The sequence below is a fragment of the Condylura cristata genome, unplaced genomic scaffold, assembly GCF_000260355.1.
Source record: "Condylura cristata isolate star-nosed mole 26May11 unplaced genomic scaffold, ConCri1.0 scaffold00036, whole genome shotgun sequence".
Classification (NCBI taxonomy): domain Eukaryota; kingdom Metazoa; phylum Chordata; class Mammalia; order Eulipotyphla; family Talpidae; genus Condylura; species Condylura cristata.
The window spans coordinates 2,145,133-2,164,893 of record NW_004567137.1 but is presented as its reverse complement, the minus strand read 5'-3'; the positions used below and the strand labels follow the sequence as shown (position 1 = coordinate 2,164,893).

Here is a 19,761-nt window from a genome sequence, read left to right as displayed (position 1 = left end):
GGAGGTACCTCCCAGGTTATTAAATCACTTTTCATTCTGGAGATTTTTGTGATAAATCTAAGTGTTAGTCTTTACACAGATGTTCAATAATCTATGGCCATTCCTATTTTTATTAAAAGCATATAATAGGGAGTATAGTCATGCTATATATAGTGATAATTGTTATGATTTCAGAGATTAGGTTTATACTGTGGTTTTAGAGTCAAATGTCTTTGACCTTGCCATAGGAGTTCTGGCTTTGCTTGCTGTGAACTAATATTGTAAAATCTCTGAAACTCAGCTATTATATAAATTGTAGGACTAATTGATAGCTGAGTGTACTTCCAGATTTTGAATTCTAAGTTAATACTTAATTTTTTTCTGGGTATAGTGTTCTGTAACAGGAGTTGCTTCCCCTAGGTAAGTCTTGGTGCCCAGTGTCCACTACCTGGTATAACTGATATAATGCTAATCCAGTGCATTGCATTTGTTCAAGAATATTGCTGTAAGCATAGAACACAGATAATGGGAAAAACTGTACTACTTACATGTAATATTTTTCTCTATATTTTTGTTATGGTTACTGAATATTATTTTTCTTGGAGTATTTTATGGTATGGTATTCTGTGTGATTATGAGTAACTTTTTAAAAGAGATGGTGGTTAGATTTTTAGGAATTCATAGATTACATTAAAATGTTTTAAGAATAAGGCTTGATAGGAATTTTTTCTTATTACCAGAAAATAAATCTTAGAACTTGTGTTCAAGCTCTCATTATTAACCTGAATTAGAAAAAGCAAGAAAAGAAGAAAAAAAAAACCACCATAAACTGTCTCAGTAATAGTAGGAATCATTGCCTAGGATATTAAAACTAATTTATAATTTTCTGTTAAGCTGATTTTCTGAGGTATGTTTCCCTGGCTTAAGAAAATACACTATTGTTTTCACCAAGTAGGCAGATATTCAGACATACATATGTTGTACATGGGTGTGAAAGAAAGGCCAATAATATTAAAGGTAGATAGTGAAGATTTTTTTTTATAGTGGAATAGGTTTAGGACTTCTTTTTTATTTTTATACTTTCATCCTTTCTTTGTTTTTCTCATTGTAAGTCTCAGATAAAACTATTTTTGCAAATTCAGAAAAGTCTAATCTGGCAGAACCATGCAATAAATTCTTCGGAATGTGTCTGTTGAAATATATTGTATGTTTTTATAGGCCAGTTAAATAATTATTGCACATATAATTTAGAGAAATTTCAGCTTTTTGTTTTGAGTTTTAATTTTATAATTATGTTTTACTTACCTGCTAAGGTTTACAAGAAAATTAAATTTTAAAGATATGCTATTAGTTTTCTGAGAGGCTAATGAAACCTTATTTCATAAGTGTATAACTTACAGCAAGACATATGGACGTTTGGTCAGTAATATAAACATTGACACGTGAGACCATGCAAAGTAGACATTAAAATTAGTAAATGTTTGGAACTAAAAAGCCTGTGTTCAAATATTTTATATAAGGAAAAGCTTACCTTCATGTAATTTTAGAGACTTAAGACTTTTTTTCATAGAGGAATTTCTCCTGTTCATCATGAGTTCTATATGTCAATTAAATTTCAGCTTTTTTTTTTTTAAATTGGGTAGTCAGCTTTGATATGTCAGATGCTCTTTCTTTAGCTTTGTCTTGAAACGACATTTCCTTTTGGGTAGTATAGTCATACAACTTTTCTAAATGCTGAATACACAGAATCACTCAGTGGGATTAGACAAATTATTCTCTTTAAGCTTCAGCCCCCTACCCCCCTATTTTTACTTGCAGTAACTAGCTTAGGTTTATATTCCATCTCATCTGTGCTTCATAAACACCATCTTATCTGGCCTTGTGACTTCTAATTCATGCTATACACAGGTTCTAGAATAGTCTTCATATAGTAGAGTCCGAAATGTCTATGTTCTTTTGTATAACCTGCAGGATCCAGTGTTAACTGATGATGGTCTACACTGTTGGTGTTCCCTCACGCTATACTGTGCTCCTGATATGGTTCTTTATTCTAATTCTGATGTCCTGCTGAAATGTTTTTTCTCCTTCTATGCATGTTCAAATTACATCCTTCTGTCAAGGCCTATTTAAATGTGTCTTCTCAACTGAGATTCCCTCTGCCACTTTTCCATGGCCCAACTCCTGCCCCCACTTCCTGTCAAGTCTAGAAGTGATCTTTCATTTCCGTTAATGTTAGTTTGTTTCATCTGTTTCACTTCATGGCATTGACATTTCTCTTTCAGGTTGACAGTTGACACTGTAGACCCCTGGCTATTTCTTGCTCCTTTAATCCTTTATCATTCATTCTCTCATACTAGAGCTCTGTCCATGACTCTTTCATTTTGTTTACTGATGACATCTTTACAGTGAGGATATCCAGGTTTATGCCTTTACTCTTGGCTTTCTTCAGAGGTTCACATTTTTTCTACCTACCTGGTTCTCTTGGTACCTCAGTTAGCATGTCTGAAATATAACACATCTCTCTCTGCTTTAAGCTGTACACTGCTGTTTCTTTACTTAATGAGTTCATTCATGTTCACAGGCCACATAGCTCATTCACTGTTCTTCCACTTCATTGGTGACCCTGGTCACCATGTTTCTTCAGTGTAAGCATTTGGTCCCTAAGCATTTTCTGTGGTTTTTGGCTCATGTGCCTTTTTATGCTCATGCTTTCCTCTTTGTCCTTGAAATTCCTAGTAAGACTTATACAGACTTGGGTAGGAATCTCCAATGAGTCTCTGTAACCTTGGCTGAGTCATTTTGTCTTTCAAGTATTTGTTTCCTTATTTGTAAATGATAATACCTACTGAGAGGAAGTGCTTGTGAAGTCAGGTATGAGCACTCACATAATTATATGCTCTTTATACTAATATATTCATCTACTGGTAGGTATCTAATTGTATGTATATGTACATGTAAAAATCATAGTATAGACATAAAAATTATATAGCTGTGTGTCTGAATTGGTACTACTTAGTTATTAATTTTCCTTTCTATTGCTTTTCCTTTCTCTGGCAAGGTTTGCTATATTTTAAGTCTACCTAGGGATCTTCTCCTTTGTTAACTATTGCATAATGTAGTTGCAACCCTTTTCCTTTGTATTTAATTTTCTGTATCTTCTATTATGAGTTATACTAATTTCTTTATTTCTTTTTACTAGTATGTTATCTTTAGAATGGGAAACATTTTATCTTTTTTTTTTAAAGCCTTCTAAATTTGGCATCCATGCAGCCCCTCATGTTACCCACAAAATTCAGTATGACTGGTATATGTACTTTGCTGGCAAGAAAAATTCATATGTGCTTTATACTTTCAGAAGAATCTATTAGAAGGTGAAGACTCATTTACCTCACACACACTATTCATTCTTTCTCTCTCTTTACACACACACACACACACACACACACACACACACACACACACACACACACACATTCTCTCACACTCATTCATGTTGGTCTAAGCAGTTCAAGTTGGTCTAAAACAGGATGCTATATCTTCCTTAGTGGTGTACGCTTGCTTTTGTATATACTTTCTTAGGCTGTTTGGGAATATAAAAAGAATGAATGCAAATAAGTGCTTTGAATATAGTCAACTCTCCAAACACGTTAATTTGTCTTTAAAAAAGCTTTGTCTATGTCCTCCCTTGTGGCGCACCAGTTAAAAGCACAGCACTAAGAAGCTAAAGAATGAGTTAGCTCACTTTAGAATGAGTTCAGTCCCCGTCCAGGAGATGTTCCAGCAGACCTCTCCTGGCCCACTGCCCCCCTCAGCAGTGTACTTTATCTATCTGCCTGTTCTGCTCCCCACTCTGTCTCTAGTGAATCCTCTCACTGCCCCTGAACCTCTGGCCTGTACCCCAGTTCTGTGTGCATAAATAAATCTTTTTTTTTTTAAAATCTTTGAAAGCATTCTGATATGAGCAGCTTTTTGCCTTTGGAAATTCAGTGTGCAAACCAGAACAGAAAGTACATAACGTTTCTAGTTTAATCTCCATTTATGTTAAGAGTCATGCCCTTATTTTGATAGCTCTACAACATTTTTAGTGAGCTTTTATTCCCCACAATATTAAGTTGAGTGAAATAAAGGGTCATAATTTCAGAGGATTACATTTTATATATTGAGTACATTTAAAGTTACTCCTTTACATTACTTGCCCATTCTTCTGCTCTCTCTCTTCATTTATCTATCATGTTTGAACGGCAGTTGTGCTCACCACAGTACCATTAATCCTCACTTTGAAATGAACTCTGCTGTTATGGTTTAATTCAGACTGAAGTATTATATTCACAGCCTGAGACTAACTATAGAAAGTTCTGTCTGTATGGCAATAACTGGTCTTATTCTAGTTGTGATTTATATTGAATGACTAAAAACTAATACAGAGATTATTTTAAAAAATATATATACCAGATGATGGGTGACCTGTTGCATAGAAGTATAGAGAAATACTTCTATACCCCTTTATGAATATCTTTTAAATAAAGATAATAGGCAATTAATGATCAGAGAGTCACAAAAACTAGTTTTTACTTACAGGTTAATACATTTTATGTTTTCCTTTCTTTGAAAGCACTACTCATTTATTTTTTTTAGAAATAAATTTAGAGTTTTTTTTTTACGATTTATTAATTTATGCATATAGAACTGGGATACAGGCCAGAGGTCCAAGGGCTATGAGGGGATTCACCAGAGAGAGAGAGAGTGGGGAGCAGAATTGGTAGATCAATGAGGTACACTGCTGAGGGGAGCAGCAGGTGGGTCAGGAGAGGTCTGCCACACTATGTGGATCACCTCTGGTCCAGGATTGAACTCGCTCTGAAGTGTCTGCAGCTAGCTCATAGTGCTGCGCTCTAACCCATTGAGCCACTAGGGAGGGCTTATTTTCTCATTTCATTTTTAAAATAGAATGCAGATTATGATATATTTAGTAAACATTCATAGTACAAAATTAAGCAAGTCTCTGAAAATTCCACTGGTGTCTTGTTCGTTAAATATTGCACACGAAATCATGTGCATGTAAGATAGCGTGAAATGTCCTCTCAAGAGGTATAATTACATGTCTGACAAATTAACACAATGAAGGAAAAACATATACTCTAGACATTTTAGGTTCAGCTCTTCTCTGGAATGTGTCGATTTGATTAGCATGATGTCAAAGGCTAATGTTGACACCTTACAAAATAATCATTATTTGTTTACTTTTTTATTTTTACTCACTGAGTAAAGTATTTGGCCACTAGTAATGTCTAGTTTGAGTTAGTTTTTTCCTGCTATCTGATTGACTGAGAAATTTTTGAATGGTGGTTTAGTGTAGCTCATGGGATTTTAGGACTGCAACTAGAAAGCACTGCAACAAGAACTCTTCAGAATTATACTTTTAAGCTTTTGCAATCATTTTTTTCCTCTTTATGTTTAAAATTAAACACATGAATCCACCATTTAACTGAAGAAATAGGTCACAGCCTGTTAGTATTCTACTACTATCCTGTCCATGTTCCTTTACCCAGAGGGAAATTTTATTACCATTTCTTGCTTTCATGAAAAAGTGAGTGTATGTATACATAGATATCTGAAGAGTTAGCAGACAGGCTTTATAAAAATGCATTTTGCCATGCAGGTTCTTCTTTGATTTTCCCTTTTTCATCCAGTTTTGATTCTCTCTTGGTTTGTCACATTTATTCACAAGTTTGTATGTGCATTTGTTTTTATTGAGGTCACATTGGTTTCCAACCCTGCCTATGCTTCAGGCATGAGATCTTGCCCTTCAGCAACATGTGGGGTTCTAAGATTCATCTATATTGCTGCCCTCTCTACATTTGTTGCACTTTTGCTGACATGAGGTGCTCTAAAAGTTTGATTAGTCTCCATCTCACTTAACCTTTGGACTGCCAGTGGGTTTTTTGTCTTCTCAGTTACTGTATTGGGCACACTGTTGGGAGTGTTCAGCAATACCAAGTAAGCAGTTTCGTGAAGGAAAGTTTGTTGAGGCCAGCTACTTTTCCCTTTGAGTAGTTTTTGTATTGTTTCTTTTTTTAGTTAAGTGTTCCCTTTTTGCTCTTTCCTCTTATTTTGACTTACAGAAACCTACAAGATAATGGAAAAATAATTCCCATAGACCTTTATTCATCCTCTTTATTAAACTTAACATTTTACCACATTGACTTTACCTTTGTTCTTCTCCCTTCTCATTCTCTTCTTATCCCTCTTCCTCTTCTTAATATTTTAGTGTTTTTTTGCTCTTATGCTGAGGCCATAGCTAAGTGGTTTGTATATATTACTTTATTTAAGTTGCATCACACTATATTTTTTCATTTTCAAAGAGGTTACTGTGACTTAGGAGTTTGGGTAATTTGCCCAAGGCTATTTGATGAATAAGGCTATGCATTGAAATTTGAATCCATTTCTGACTCCACAGCTATGGCTTTTATTTGGGAAGTAATATTGTGAGGTCACAGAGGTTTTGAAGTGTATGGCATAATCAGAGAACACTTAGTTGGTGTGACTGGAGTGAAGCAGCTACATAGTGCTGTCATTTCTGATTTGGGTGAAGAGTTCATTGTGGTACTGTAAACTAATATGGACAGCTTGAAGGCAAGCAGGTTTATATAAGATGATGGGTAAGTTTGCTTTATTGATTAGACAGGTAAAGGGAACTGGCTGGTACTTGGCAGAGAAATGGACATAGAAGCCTGCAGAGCAGTTTGTGAGAGATGTGAGTTTAGGTGTTTTAAAGTGATTTAAATAATGGACTTTGAAGGCACGGAGCTTGTTCTGAACATTGGAAGACCAGAGGATATAGGAAGCAATGAGATTTTAGATTGAGTGGGGGAAAGAGAAGTGAGGATGTTGGGAAGACTTCCAGGAGAGGCAGGAGGAGAGGTGCCAAGGTGAATTTTTCAGGGGAGAAGTACCTTGTGTAGTATGTAGTGTCTTGAAGACATGGAGCCACACAGTGAAAATGTATTAAGCTTATGAGATGATCCAATAGGCTACCAAGCATAAATTATTATCGTTTCAGATTATTAAATCCTAATGACCTTGTAAATGTCTTTCTTCAGGAAAAAATTCCTTTTCTATTGTGAACTGCCTTCCAGATTCATGGTAGGACTTCGCTAACATTGCTACTGATGCCAATGTGGAATAAAGGTCTTTATTATTTAGAAAGTGAAAATTAATAAATGCTAAAAATGATATGATTATCACTCCTCTTAAGCTTTTAAGACACATCATAAAGACATATTTGAATTTTTAGAAACAGTGTTTGAAGATAATTATACACTGTTTATTTTGCCCTCATGTATATTTTTGTCTAACTTCATGCCTGGCCATTGACTTTCCTTTCATGACTTTTGTAGTTGAACCCTCATCACATTCTGATACTACTTTGTTACAGAAACATATTTCAATATTATGTTTTGTATAAGCAGATTAGCAAATTAAAATGTATTTTAACATGGAAAATAATTTGGTTTACTGGAAAAGAAGTGAATGCATAGACAGCTGGATTAGATATTTCAAAGTCATTGTTCTTTCCTATTAGCTCTTACTATTATGATAATTACTAGGGAGTTTGACTTGACTCCTCGGTCATAGGGCTCTGAGTGTGTGCAACGTCGTCTTTTGCTCACTGCTCTCCCTTAGTGCACAGTGCCTGTGTGTGGCTATCGCATGCACAAGGTGCTCTTTCTCCACTAAAATGAGTAGATAGGACACATATTCAGATCCCTTTTCAGAGTTAGAAATGTGCTTTATGTGTCAGTATTAGTACAGAAATACTAAGATTGTACTAAGTAATTTTGTTTTGTAAAATTGTTTTCTTTACCCAGGTATTCCTCAGAAATGTCATGTTAATTTTAAATTTTAGGTAATGGTCCCTGAGGAATAGTCCTAGAAACTTTCAGTATCGTTGTTATGTCCCTTACCCTTTACCTGTTATCTCTTCTTGTCCTCTCTTTTTTTCCATCAACCTGTTCTGTTTCCTTATTAATGGCCCTACCCTTGTTTGTTTGTTTTCCTTTAGTCTCGGGTGTCCATCTCTCTCCAGTTTCTGAGATTGCCCTGGACCAAGACCACGCCTCGCCTCCAGTCTGCCTCTCTGAATCCATCTCATCACCAGAGAACATACATGCAGACAGCAGCATTGTCAGCCAGCCAGTCCCTGCAGCACAGGTGAAGACTGGAGCACTGTAACGGGAAGTTGCATACTTTACAAAGGATTGAATGGATTTAATTGAATCTTTTCTGACTTTTTTGTTTCCTTATTTTATACAAGATGTGTTTCTATAGGTATTCTGACTTTGAGGCTTTATCTAGGCTTCAAAAACCGAGAAATATGCTTTGTGGCACAGTTGCAAGGTATTTAAGTAGCTTTAATTACCAAAATTTGGTTTGAGTGCCTCATTTATTCACATTGGCTTAGCTTTGTATTTCACATCTTTAACTTCAAAAAGAAAATAATCACAAATAGTAATTATTTAATCTTTTCAGGGAAACTTAGCAGATTTTCAGGTATTAGATTATTCATTTCAATTTTGGATCAAAGTCCAAGAAGCAGGCAGTGGTGAGGTCTGTTGTGACATTTGCCTAATAAAAATTGTATTTGACAACATAGTTATGCAGAGGTTCAAGGGGTGGTTCTGCAGATACCTATTACCTGTCCTGGAGTAGGAGGACCAGTTACAGCTTACTAAGACATTTCAAATTCTTGCTCACAATTTAAAATATAGACAAACCATGGTAGGTGCATACATGAAAAAGAGAACTGGTGAGCATCTGGTATACTTTCAAACATTAGATAAAGTTTTAAGCCTTTTAGTACTTGGCTTACAAAATATAAAAGATTGAGACTTTAAACTTTATTATTTTTGCTAAAATTGCACCATGTACATTTTGTTTAAAATATATATATGTATATATATTTATTTGTATGTATACACACACACACATATATATACGTATATATATACACATACACACACACACACACACATATATACATACATACAATGTACAATGTTTGCTTTCTTTTCTCAGGTGTAGTCCCCATAGAATTTCCACCACCAATTCTCTGGTATACCATCGCCATAGTATCTTGTGCTGTTCCCACCCTCATTTTGATTTCTTTCCCTCCCCCTCCCTTGCAGAATGTCTCTGATTTATAGTTGTCTGTTTATTTTTGTTTTGATATTATTTCCCCCCCCTTGATCTCATATTTTTCCTATAAGTAAAACCATCTGGTATTTTTTTCTTTTCCTTCTGACTTATTTCACTGAGCATGAGCCCTTCAAGTTCCATACATGTTGCTGTAAATGGCATGGAGTTATCTTTTTGATTGCCGAATAGTATTCCTGTGTGTGTGTGTGTGTGTGTGTGTGTGTGTGTACGTACGTACGTACGTGTACACCACATATTCTTAATCCAGTCATCTCTTTTTGGGCATTTGGGTTGATTCCAAGTCTTACCTATTATAAATAGTGCTGCAATATACATAGGGCTGTATGTATTCTTTTGAACTGTTTTTGTGTCCTTTGGGTAGATGCCTAAGAGTGGACTTGCTGGGTCATATGGTAGCTCCATTATTAGTAGTCTAATGAACCTCCATACAGTTTTCCACAGTGCTTGTACCAGTTTGCATTCTTACCACAGTATAGGAGAGCTCCTTTTTCACCACATCCTCACCAACATTTGTTGTTGCTAGTTTTTTTTTTTTTTAATATGTGACATTCTTACTGGTGTAAGGTGGTATCTCATTGTGATTTTAATTTGCATTTCCATGATTATGAAGTAGGTTGAATATTTTTTCATATGCCTGTTGGTCATTTGTAGTTCCTCTTTGGAGAATTTAGACTTTAAACTTTGGAGTAAATTTTATTTCTTACTGCAAAGATCAGGTTGTTGTAACAGCTTGAGGTCTTCAGTTGATTTACTTAAAGAGTGAAATAATGCCGGAACCTTTGCTACAACCTAATTCCAAATGCGGTTTCTGGTGCTCTTTGGATGTTTTCATTATTGGTACAGTGTAAACTTTCCTCTCTTGTGTATTTTTTTTCATGTGGTCTAGATGCAGCAATCAACACATACTCATCTGGATATCTCACTTTTTCCATTGGGTTTAACCGATGAGAAAAGTAATGGAACAATTGCTCTTGTGGATGATTCTGAGGCTCCAGGAGCCAATGTGTCAAACAGACAGCTTCAGCAGAAAATTTCAGGCCTGGAGATTAAGCTCAAAGTTTCTGAAGAAGAAAAACAGAGAATTAAAAAGGTACATTTACATTTGTCTTAGATAGTATATACTGGAAATTTGATACAGTCCCAAATGTAATAAAAAACTCATCAGGGAAGGAGGTAATGTGTCTTCCTTGGTTGTGGGTCCAAATCAGTCAGAATGGCTCATCACTTAGGAAAACCCATGGGTTATTAATAAATGAATATCTTTCAGTAGATTTTTTTCCCCCTGAAATGCTAATGCTTCCTTTCTTGTTTATTTTTATTTGCTTTAAAAGCAGGCATATCCTCAGCAGATTGGAAGTGTTATATGGCAAGACTGATTAGTCCCTGTGTGAGTGAGGAATTGTGGGTTGTGTGACAAGAAAGAGTACTTAACAGTAGTTTCACTAAATTATTTATGTCTGCCATTCTCTCTGTATAAATACACATATGAAAGGACCTTAAGAAATAATATGGAAATTATATGTAGAGATTCTGTTGATTATAGTTAGTTGAGGTATTTTATTCTTTTATTGGACTAAGTAATTTTAGTGTTAGTTTGATACTATCTTGGAAGTGAGAGTATAGCAGACTCTGTAACATTTGTTGCACATTTAAAATCCTAAGGTTCTTGCCCTACCAGATACTTTCTAGAATAAAAACATCTTTGTGCTGTTAAATATTATAAAATTTATGCTGGGGCTTTCTTCTAGGATGTGGAATCATTGATGGAAAAGCATAGTATCTTAGAAAAAGACTTCCTTAAAGAAAAAGAGCAAGAGGCCATTTCTTTTCAAGATAGATACAAAGAACTTCAGGTAAGCCCATCATGTCACAATTTTATATGTGATCTTTTGGCAAAACACATACTATAATTTCTAAAAGTGTGCATTCAGTGAATTGTGAATACTTCAAGATGAAAATTGGATGCTGGCTTGATATGTCAGACACTGACCAGCAGATAATGCCTTAAAAATAAAGCCCATTGGCTCTCCCTGGTAGTGCAATGGCTCCCTGGTAGTGCAACGGGTTAAAGCACTGCACTATGAAGCTCTCTGAAGCCATGGCAGCATGAGTTCAATCCCTGGCCAGGAAGCTGACGCTCATGACATGGCAGACCTCTCCTAACCCACCTGCTGCTCCCCTCAGTGTATTTCAGTCTATCTGCCTGCTCTGCTCCCCACTCTGTCTCTGGTGAATCCTCTCACCCCCACACCTCTGGCCTGTACCCCAGTTCTGTAAGCATAAATAAATAAATCCTTTAAAAATATCCCACTGGAAAGTGTGAGTCTGTGAGAATCTGGTAGTGTCAGTAGTTTAAACTCAATATGGGCAGAAGTATTATTTCTGGTAAAATTTAAAAGTTGTACTTTCTAACTTTTCTAATTTTGATTATATTTGAAAAGATTAGACTCTTATAAACCCAGACTGAAATATTTAGCCTTTTATAGAGTCTTGGTAATGTAATCAGTGACTTCCCTTTTCCTGAAACCTTCTCTTTTTAAAAAAATTTATATGTATGTAGGTATATATATCTATGTCTATAGATATATGCACTTCATTGTTCATTTTTGTACATTGTATACCTTCTCTTCTCAGGTGTCATCCCTGTAAAATTCCTACCACCAATTCATCTGTGAACTATCACCATAGTCCATTGTATTCTTCCCTCCCCTTTTTTGATCCCTCCGCCTTCCCATCCTTTGTCTCTGATTTATAGTTGTCTGCCACTTTTTAAAATTATGTTATTTTTTTCCTGATCCTTTACATGATTCTTCTATATTCCTCCTGTAAGTGAAATCATCTGATATTTTTCTTTGTCCTTCTAGCTTACATTGCTAAGCATAACCCCTTCTAGCTCCATCCATGTTGCTGAGAATGGCATAAGTTTATCTTTTTTGATTGCTGAATAATATTCCACTGTAGTATATATACCATATCGTCTTGATCCAGTCACCTACTTTTGGGCTTAGGTTGTTTCCATATCTTACCTACTGTAAATCATGCTGTGTAAACATAAGGGTGCAGTTATCTTCTTAATAAGCCTGTTTCTTTTGCTGTTGTCCAATCCAGTAGGTGGCAACTCAATCTTTCTAGTTTCTGAGACTGACCCCCACTCATATTTCTTTTTGTAGCTACTCCACATTTGACGCTTAACAAAACCTGTTGGCTTGACCTTAGAAACCCCCATGTCTGACTGGTGCTATTGTCACTGCCACCCACCTACTCTAAGCCCTCATTGCTTCTCTCTGGAATACTGAACTAAGCTTTAACTCACCTTTTGGTTGTCATTGTCTGCTCACAGACCATGCTCCACTTTGCAGCCACTGTGATCTCTCTAGTACTTAAAGCTGATCATGTCATTTTTCTGCTCTGAAACCTTCAGTGGCTTCTCATTTTAGTCAAACTAAAAACCAGGTAAGTCCTTAAAATGGTTTTTACAGCCCTGTGTTCTCTCATAATCCTTCTTAGTGACTCCCTGCTTTTCTCCTCCATCATTTTGCTCTATCCATCATTTTGCTCTATCCCCATTCTGGAATTCTTTGATTTTCTGTGTCCACTACTTTGTCAGAGAGACCTTTCTCAGCGCAGTGTGGACCTCCCCTCCACCTTACTGTGTCTTATTCTCTTTTTCTCCATCGCAACATTTTCACCTGACAAACTGTATTCACTGTCTGTGTATTTGGGTCATTGTGTTGGCCACCTAAAGGGTCATCTAGCTTCCACGCTCCCTCTCCCTCATGAATCAACGTCAGCAGGCAGTGTTGTCTTTTAAAAAGACAGATCAGATCATGGCCTCACTTTGGTTCTCCTTCTCCCTGTGCATGCTTTCAGCTTTTCTGGCATTTCTAGTACACCTGTATCTGCATCCTTATACTAGACGTGGCAACTGGTGTAGAGGTGGTGTTGGGGATACATTCCTTAGTTATGGCTGTGGGAAAGGGGCAGGAATGCTCTCCCTGCAAGCAGCTGTGTGATTCTTAATAAACAAAAACAAAAACAAAAACAAAAAACCCCCGCAAAGTTTGAAAGTAAGGAAAAGGGTGAGCCATGTGTCCTATCAGGGACATTGTTTAGTCCCACCCAAGAATTTTTATCAGGGAATGTTCTTTATTTGACTCACTGTTTACTATTGATCAGATGTCTCAGGTTTGTTGACATCACATTTTAATTTTTTTCCCAGAAGATATGCAAGTAGTTTCTGTTAGAAAAGATAATCTCAAAGGATCCTACTTGTCTGACCCTCTTTAGTCTGTAGCCTAGAACTCTTTCCTATTCTAACACTGTTATTGAAATTTTTCTCCTCATTTTCTCTTTGAACTAGTGTGATTGTGTGATTCACTCAGTGCTAGCATAAATGATCCATTTATCAATGAATGAGTAGAATAAAATCTTTGGCATCTCTTCAGTTTCTATGAGTCACATTTTAACTGTATGAACCACTCTCCCTGAGTCCTCTTCCCTTATAATACCTGTTCAGATGCTCCCTTCTCATGGTGTTACAGGACATCTCAGAGTGAATTGGGTTACCTGTCTGTGGGTTCTGCCATCCTCCACGTCAAGACAAAACATATAAAACTTTAATATATAAAAGGGACTTTAATACAGTAAATATACAATACAGAACACAAAGAATATAACTTCTAAATCAAACACCTGAAGTTACCCATCCCCTCGTGGGCAAAAGTCAACTCAAAAGGGATTGGCACAAAGCCAGGCCTGAAAGCCAGACATAAGACTAAAGCACCTTTTGGCTGGGACCCATAGGAAAGGGTCAGAAATAGCCAGACAAATCTGGGAGGTAAAGAGCAAAATTAAAATCAATATAAACACTGCCATAGTCACCTCCCTACAGGTATCTCACCCACATCTGCCTTAACCAGTCCAGGGTCAGAAAACTGTTGGGCCCAACCAGTAATTCCGCCCCTCCGTCTTCCTTTGTGTCTGTGTGACCCCTCCCTAAGCCCAAACAGATATGCAGGCAGATACCACACCCTAGTGTTATAATCCCTGAGACAGGTCGAAATTGGATTATGATAAACACGCCCTTGTGGTTGAACTGTGATGTGGGCTATGACTCATGTAACGGTCAATGGGGCCTATATATTCCCTGACATCCCCCTGGTCTGGGTCTTGCTTACCTTGTGTGGCCTGCGTGCCTGCAAGAAAGCTTGACCCCAGCTAGCTGGCTCAATAAACTCTGCTTGCTTGTGCATCACTGGTCCTGTCCTTTGTCATGGGAGGCAACCGGGTGATTTCAGACATTAACAAAACAAGCATAGTTTCTTCATCACATGCTTGTTGCTCCATGTGGCTTCCTTAGGTCTCCTCCTGTTCTCCATCCAGCTTCCTTCTCCTCTTCTCTTTTGATTCCTTCCTTTTTCTCTGCTCAGCTCCACCCTACCTCTGGGTGGGGCAGGGAACCTGGAACTTCCCCTTTTCCTAGGGACCACCCTGTTACAATGGGGGCTTTCCTTGACATGCTGTGCAAGTTCAAAATTCTTGGCCCCTCTCCCTTGTTCTTCTCTTTACCCCTAGTACTTATCTCTGCATGACTCATCAAGAATTTTGAAAATCCTGGGCTTCACTATTTGATCTTTTTTCTATAATCCATTTTCTTCTGGGCATGGAGGCTTTTTTCAATCTGGCACAAAGTTAGTTTTATCAAATCAGTTAGAAATAGGAGATGAGGTTAAATTTCTGAGTATTACAGAGGCCACTGTATAATAAATGGAGGATGAGGCACTACTAAAAGTGACATTTTTTTAAAATAGTAATTTTTAGAAAAATAGTGAATATTTTAAATTTCTTGCTTGAATTTATGGTCTGGCAGTCATCCTTTGGATATTTGAAAATATAGTTGCCGTATTTTTTTCTGTAGTGTATAACTACGCATTCATCTTATATATTAAAGTACATATAACGCATAGGTCTTCTAGTATTTATGAAGCTTAAAAAATGTTGTCTTTTTTGTCATTTGCCTTATCTTCCAAGCAGTTCCAGTATCGTGATGAGGGAGGCAGGTGAGGGAGTTAGGTGCCTGAATCCTTTATGAGTTTGATGATCTTTGACAAGTCACAAATCCATTCTGTGCTTTAGCTTTTTAATATAAATTTGGATAGAATACTGTTGCTCACCCCATAGAGTTTTTGTGAGGATTAAAAAAAATTAATACATGTAAAGCACTTTGAAGATGCCTGGAATGTAGAAAAAAAAAAAAAAGGAAAAAAAGTTGTCTTTTCTGCCATTTCTGTTGACAAGTATGTTGATGCCCACCTCTGTTATTCCAGAAAAACAAAGTTTTAGTAATACAGAAAGAGTAATCACACTAGATTAAAATAGTTAAGAAAATTCCTTAACAATGTTAGTATGCTTATGTATTTATAAGAATAGTAAAACTCATTGTGGAAAACATGGGCACAACAGAAAAAGAAAACTATTTATACATATTCATCATGAAAAATCCAGGTAATCTAGTGATCTCAAAATACAGGACCTTGAATTTTCATTTTTATAAAGAAATTGACCTCCAAATAGGCCAACACTGGGTGTGCCTTTGTGTAGATTTTGTGTTGGCTCAAGAAAGAATAATTAACAAATGGAATATTTGTAAAACATTTGAACAAAAAAAATAACACTGTCAGGGAGAATGCTAGCAGTGTTATTTTATGTGATATTATCTGATTAGCAGGATAGGTGGAGGGTGTGAATGTGCCCTTAGTGGGAGGAAATAGCGAATACTGCGAATCCCTGCACAATGGGGCTGTGCGCCTCAGCTCCTTTCCTGTTCTGGGCAGGGTGTGTGGACTACCCAGAGGAAGAGAAGTGAGTCATGCCTCTTGTAAGAGGTAGCTGTTGAAAGGACTTTCCGCAAACCCAAATAGAGACCCCTTTCCAAACTGCTGGCTCTCAGGCTCTTTTCTCCCTTTTCTGATTCCACAGCACCTGTCACCAGCCCTGAAGCAGCCAGCAGGGCAGCTGCACAGACCCCATACCTTCTACTGCTGCTGCAGTGTCTAATTTAGTGAGCAGACACAGTGGTTACTTAATCATCCTCTCTGCTGTTGTTGGTGTCTGGTGAGATGACTAAATAGGGGAGTTCACTCTCTGAACTTTTTAAGGACTGGACCTATTCTTCTGAATCCTATTTCCAATTGAACTTCCTCTGGGTTCTACTGTATGGACTATGGTGTTGAGAATTTAATACAAACACCGTCTTGAAACTGTGGACTGAGAAGTGGATTCATGAAGGCTTTTAGGTACCTGCCCTTGTTCTGCTGCTGGTTTCACTATATATACTCTGTATATATGTGTGCTGTTTTAAAGTGAATTCCTCTCAGGTTGAATAAGGGGGCCCTTCCCAGTGTCTACTGTGAGAGCTGTATGTTGTGGCCTTTGGTTAAGGATAGGTGAGACAAGTGCCTTTTGTGCCCCTGGCATCTGATTGATGACCTAGCCTGGGAGGAGCTGGCCAGCTCTCTCATCCTAGTGGTCCAAGATGTGGCTGCAGTCCTCCTTATAAGAGACTGTGAAAGGAAATACCAGGAACATAGTTTGTGATACCCTGCTAGTGTATCTGTCTTGAAAGGTGTTTGATAACACTTGGAGAAGAGAAAAAGGAGAACCAGGATTTTCTTTTGATCTTCTTCATGACCTCTATCAGATTGGAAAGTATACTGGGGAATGAAAGAATGAATGAGTTTTAGTAGTTAGGAAGCGCATCTTCTTGACCACCTGAGTAAAAGGAGAACATTTATTTGAAAGGAATGATTAAATTATCACATCTTGGTTAAAAATTGATATTTGGAGTATTAGCCTTTGACACAGTCTACATTGACTGTAGTTCAAGAAACTTTTTCAAAATAAATTAGTAAAATTATATAAAAATTACAGTATTTTAGTTAATATAGTAGTTGTGTATTTCTTAAAAATAGTATTTAGGTAATACATGTTTTACGTTAATACTATACAATAGTAAGTACAGTACTACAATACAATACTATACAATAATAAATACTATAATAAATCTTAAGATACTGCTTTATGTAGAAGTCACTCATTTCTTCATTTTATGTTTTGCTTCACTGGTTTATCTTCTTTTAAACTTTAAAGCAGTAGTCCCAATTCTGGCTCACATTGAAATCTCCAGGGAAGATTTTGAAAAAACTCTCAATTCTAACCCACACTATTTAGAAAAGGTGACCAAGCGATGAAAACATTAGAAACACATATAGCAAAAAACAATTAAGTAAATATAATGGTAAGTCTGCTCTTCATCCATATGTTCTGTCCAGCTAGTTCTTATCCCTATCAACAGAAAACCACTGATAGTTTATTTTTAATCTTTCTAGAATCCTTTATAATACCTAGTAAAGGCAACTACTGTGTGTGGTTGTATACATACATACATAATACATATACACACACGCACGCACACACATACACAAATATATGTATCTCCTTTTTTCTGTATAGGTGGTAGTGTACTAAACAAATACTTTTATTATATTTTTTTAAAAAGTCCTCTCTATTGTTTACCCTTCTCCCTGCCCTTTCTTAAGAGAATCTCCTGGAGGCCCTTCAGGAATCAGGTTCTTTAGAGTATCTTACTTTTTCATGGGTATCTGAATGTTATTCTATTTTTTTTTCCTGTTGTTTTGCTGTTTTGTTCTGTTGTGTTTGCTATTTTTTCTAATGTTTTGCTGTCAGTCTTAATTTCTGTCTGTTTTTTTGTTTCTTCTTTAATGTCAAATAATGTTACTAGAATATATTCCTGCTAATGGCTATTCTGGGATGATTTCCCTAGTGTAAAAGTTACAGTATGTCTTTTAATATATATCTCATATTACTTTTTATAAATTTCAAGATTTTATTAAATTACATGTATAACATGTATATTCTTAGAATGTGTATGTCCTGTTGACTCCTATAGTGAGTGCTGCTAATTTGTTTTTCACACTTGCTTACACTCTTGAATCTTTTTGTCACTTTAATTTCTTTCTAAAATGTGTTTCATCTTTTAGTCTATTTCTGTTAAGGTATTTTATACTACTCAGTCGTTTTAGTTAATCATTTCTGAAATGATTTGCCAAGTTTAATTCTTACCTGAAATGTTTCACATTTCTGAGTTTTTCTAATTATGATTTATGTTGTTTTAAAATCTGCTTTATGTCTTCTAACCTTTCAATTCTGCTTGATATATAAATGTAGAGTTTTAAATATCTTTTAGAGATATTTCTGCTGTGCTTTTACTCTCTGTGGGACTGTTACTCTGCTTATATGTATACTGTTCTCTGGATTTTGTCAGATATGAAAAACACGGTGGTAGTTTGTAGAATAGGAGTCTTGCGTTTATTGTGACCCTCGTTCTCCTCCATTTCTGGCTTCATCAATTTGGATGTTCTTCAGCTGCTTTTCTTCAGGTTATGACTTTACTCTTGGGCTGTTTGGAGCTTGTTGGCCCTGGTGTATCCTGGGCCACTGATGCCTGACTGAGGACTGCTGGTCATTGTTACCTACTGAGATGGACAGACCCACTTCCACTGCTCTACCGGTGGGGATCCTCTTAACTTTGCCTGTGACCATGAGCCAACTCATGTCTGTCTGATATCCTATTGCTTTTCTCTTTCATCTTGTAGATTCAGAAACCTCGACCTTTGGGACTGTTTGTGGTTTCTCTTGTTCATATTTTGGCTGTGCTTAACATCTCTTTTTGTGATAGATGTTGGAGGTGAATTTGATTTGAGTTCTGCTTTTTTTTTTTTTTTTAAGTGCTCCATGTATTTTTGTGGGGAAGTTTTGAGAGGTCTGAAAACTATACTTCCATTACTGTTACATCCCCAGTTTTCTCTCACTGTTAATTATTGCTAAATATATGTTTTCCCTGAGGATATTTAGCACTTCACAGAATTAGTAGGAAATGGGAGGTCTCAGTCTTGCTTTAAGAGATTTAAGGGATGGCTCTGTTGTTTTTGTATACCATAGCTCAGTACCTATAGTTACCCTTTGAGATGTCTGGATAGTTAACATGGGAAGATGACTGTTTTATTTTTTGTTTTCATCTTCAATTTTATAGTGAGTCAATTACATTACATTTATCCAAGAGACTCTTAATTTCTTATGCTTCATTCCATATTATTTAAGTGGCAGTTAAAAACTTAAGCACTAATCAGAGCAGGAGGGTATTCATAAGTATCCTATGAGATTCCTATTCATTTGAGTCTGTGTCTTACAATGTGTAACTTGTATTTATGCCTTCTTACCTGTGTCTGCAGATAACAGATACCCTAAACTATAATACATGGTCCTAGATACATGGTCCTAGTAAGGGCTATAAGTCACCTCTCTCTCCCTCTAGAATATTGTCTTGAGAACAAATACCTCAGTTTTGCACTATTTCTCATTTATCATCTTTATTACCTAACTTAGTTAGCACCTTCTTTTAATCAAGATTATTTTTAGAAAACAAAAATTTACTTTTTTTTTTTTTTTTTTAAAGATTTATTTATTTGTTCATACAGAACTAGGGTA

At 36.3% G+C, this 19,761-nt stretch overlaps 1 protein-coding gene across 3 annotated transcripts in view; it reads left to right on the top strand.

The window, feature by feature from the left end:
• The window catches only part of CCDC91 (coiled-coil domain containing 91), a 197,386-nt gene that overhangs the window by 6,743 nt on the left and 170,882 nt on the right, over positions 1-19,761 (top strand). For all 3 annotated transcript variants that reach the window (XM_012732900.1, XM_004693184.2, XM_012732901.1), the window contains exons 3-5: positions 8,042-8,190; positions 10,082-10,285; positions 10,944-11,048. In XM_012732900.1, the coding sequence (XP_012588354.1) occupies positions 8,042-8,190; positions 10,082-10,285; positions 10,944-11,048 (458 nt within the window). The remainder of the gene's footprint in view (positions 1-8,041; positions 8,191-10,081; positions 10,286-10,943; positions 11,049-19,761) is intronic.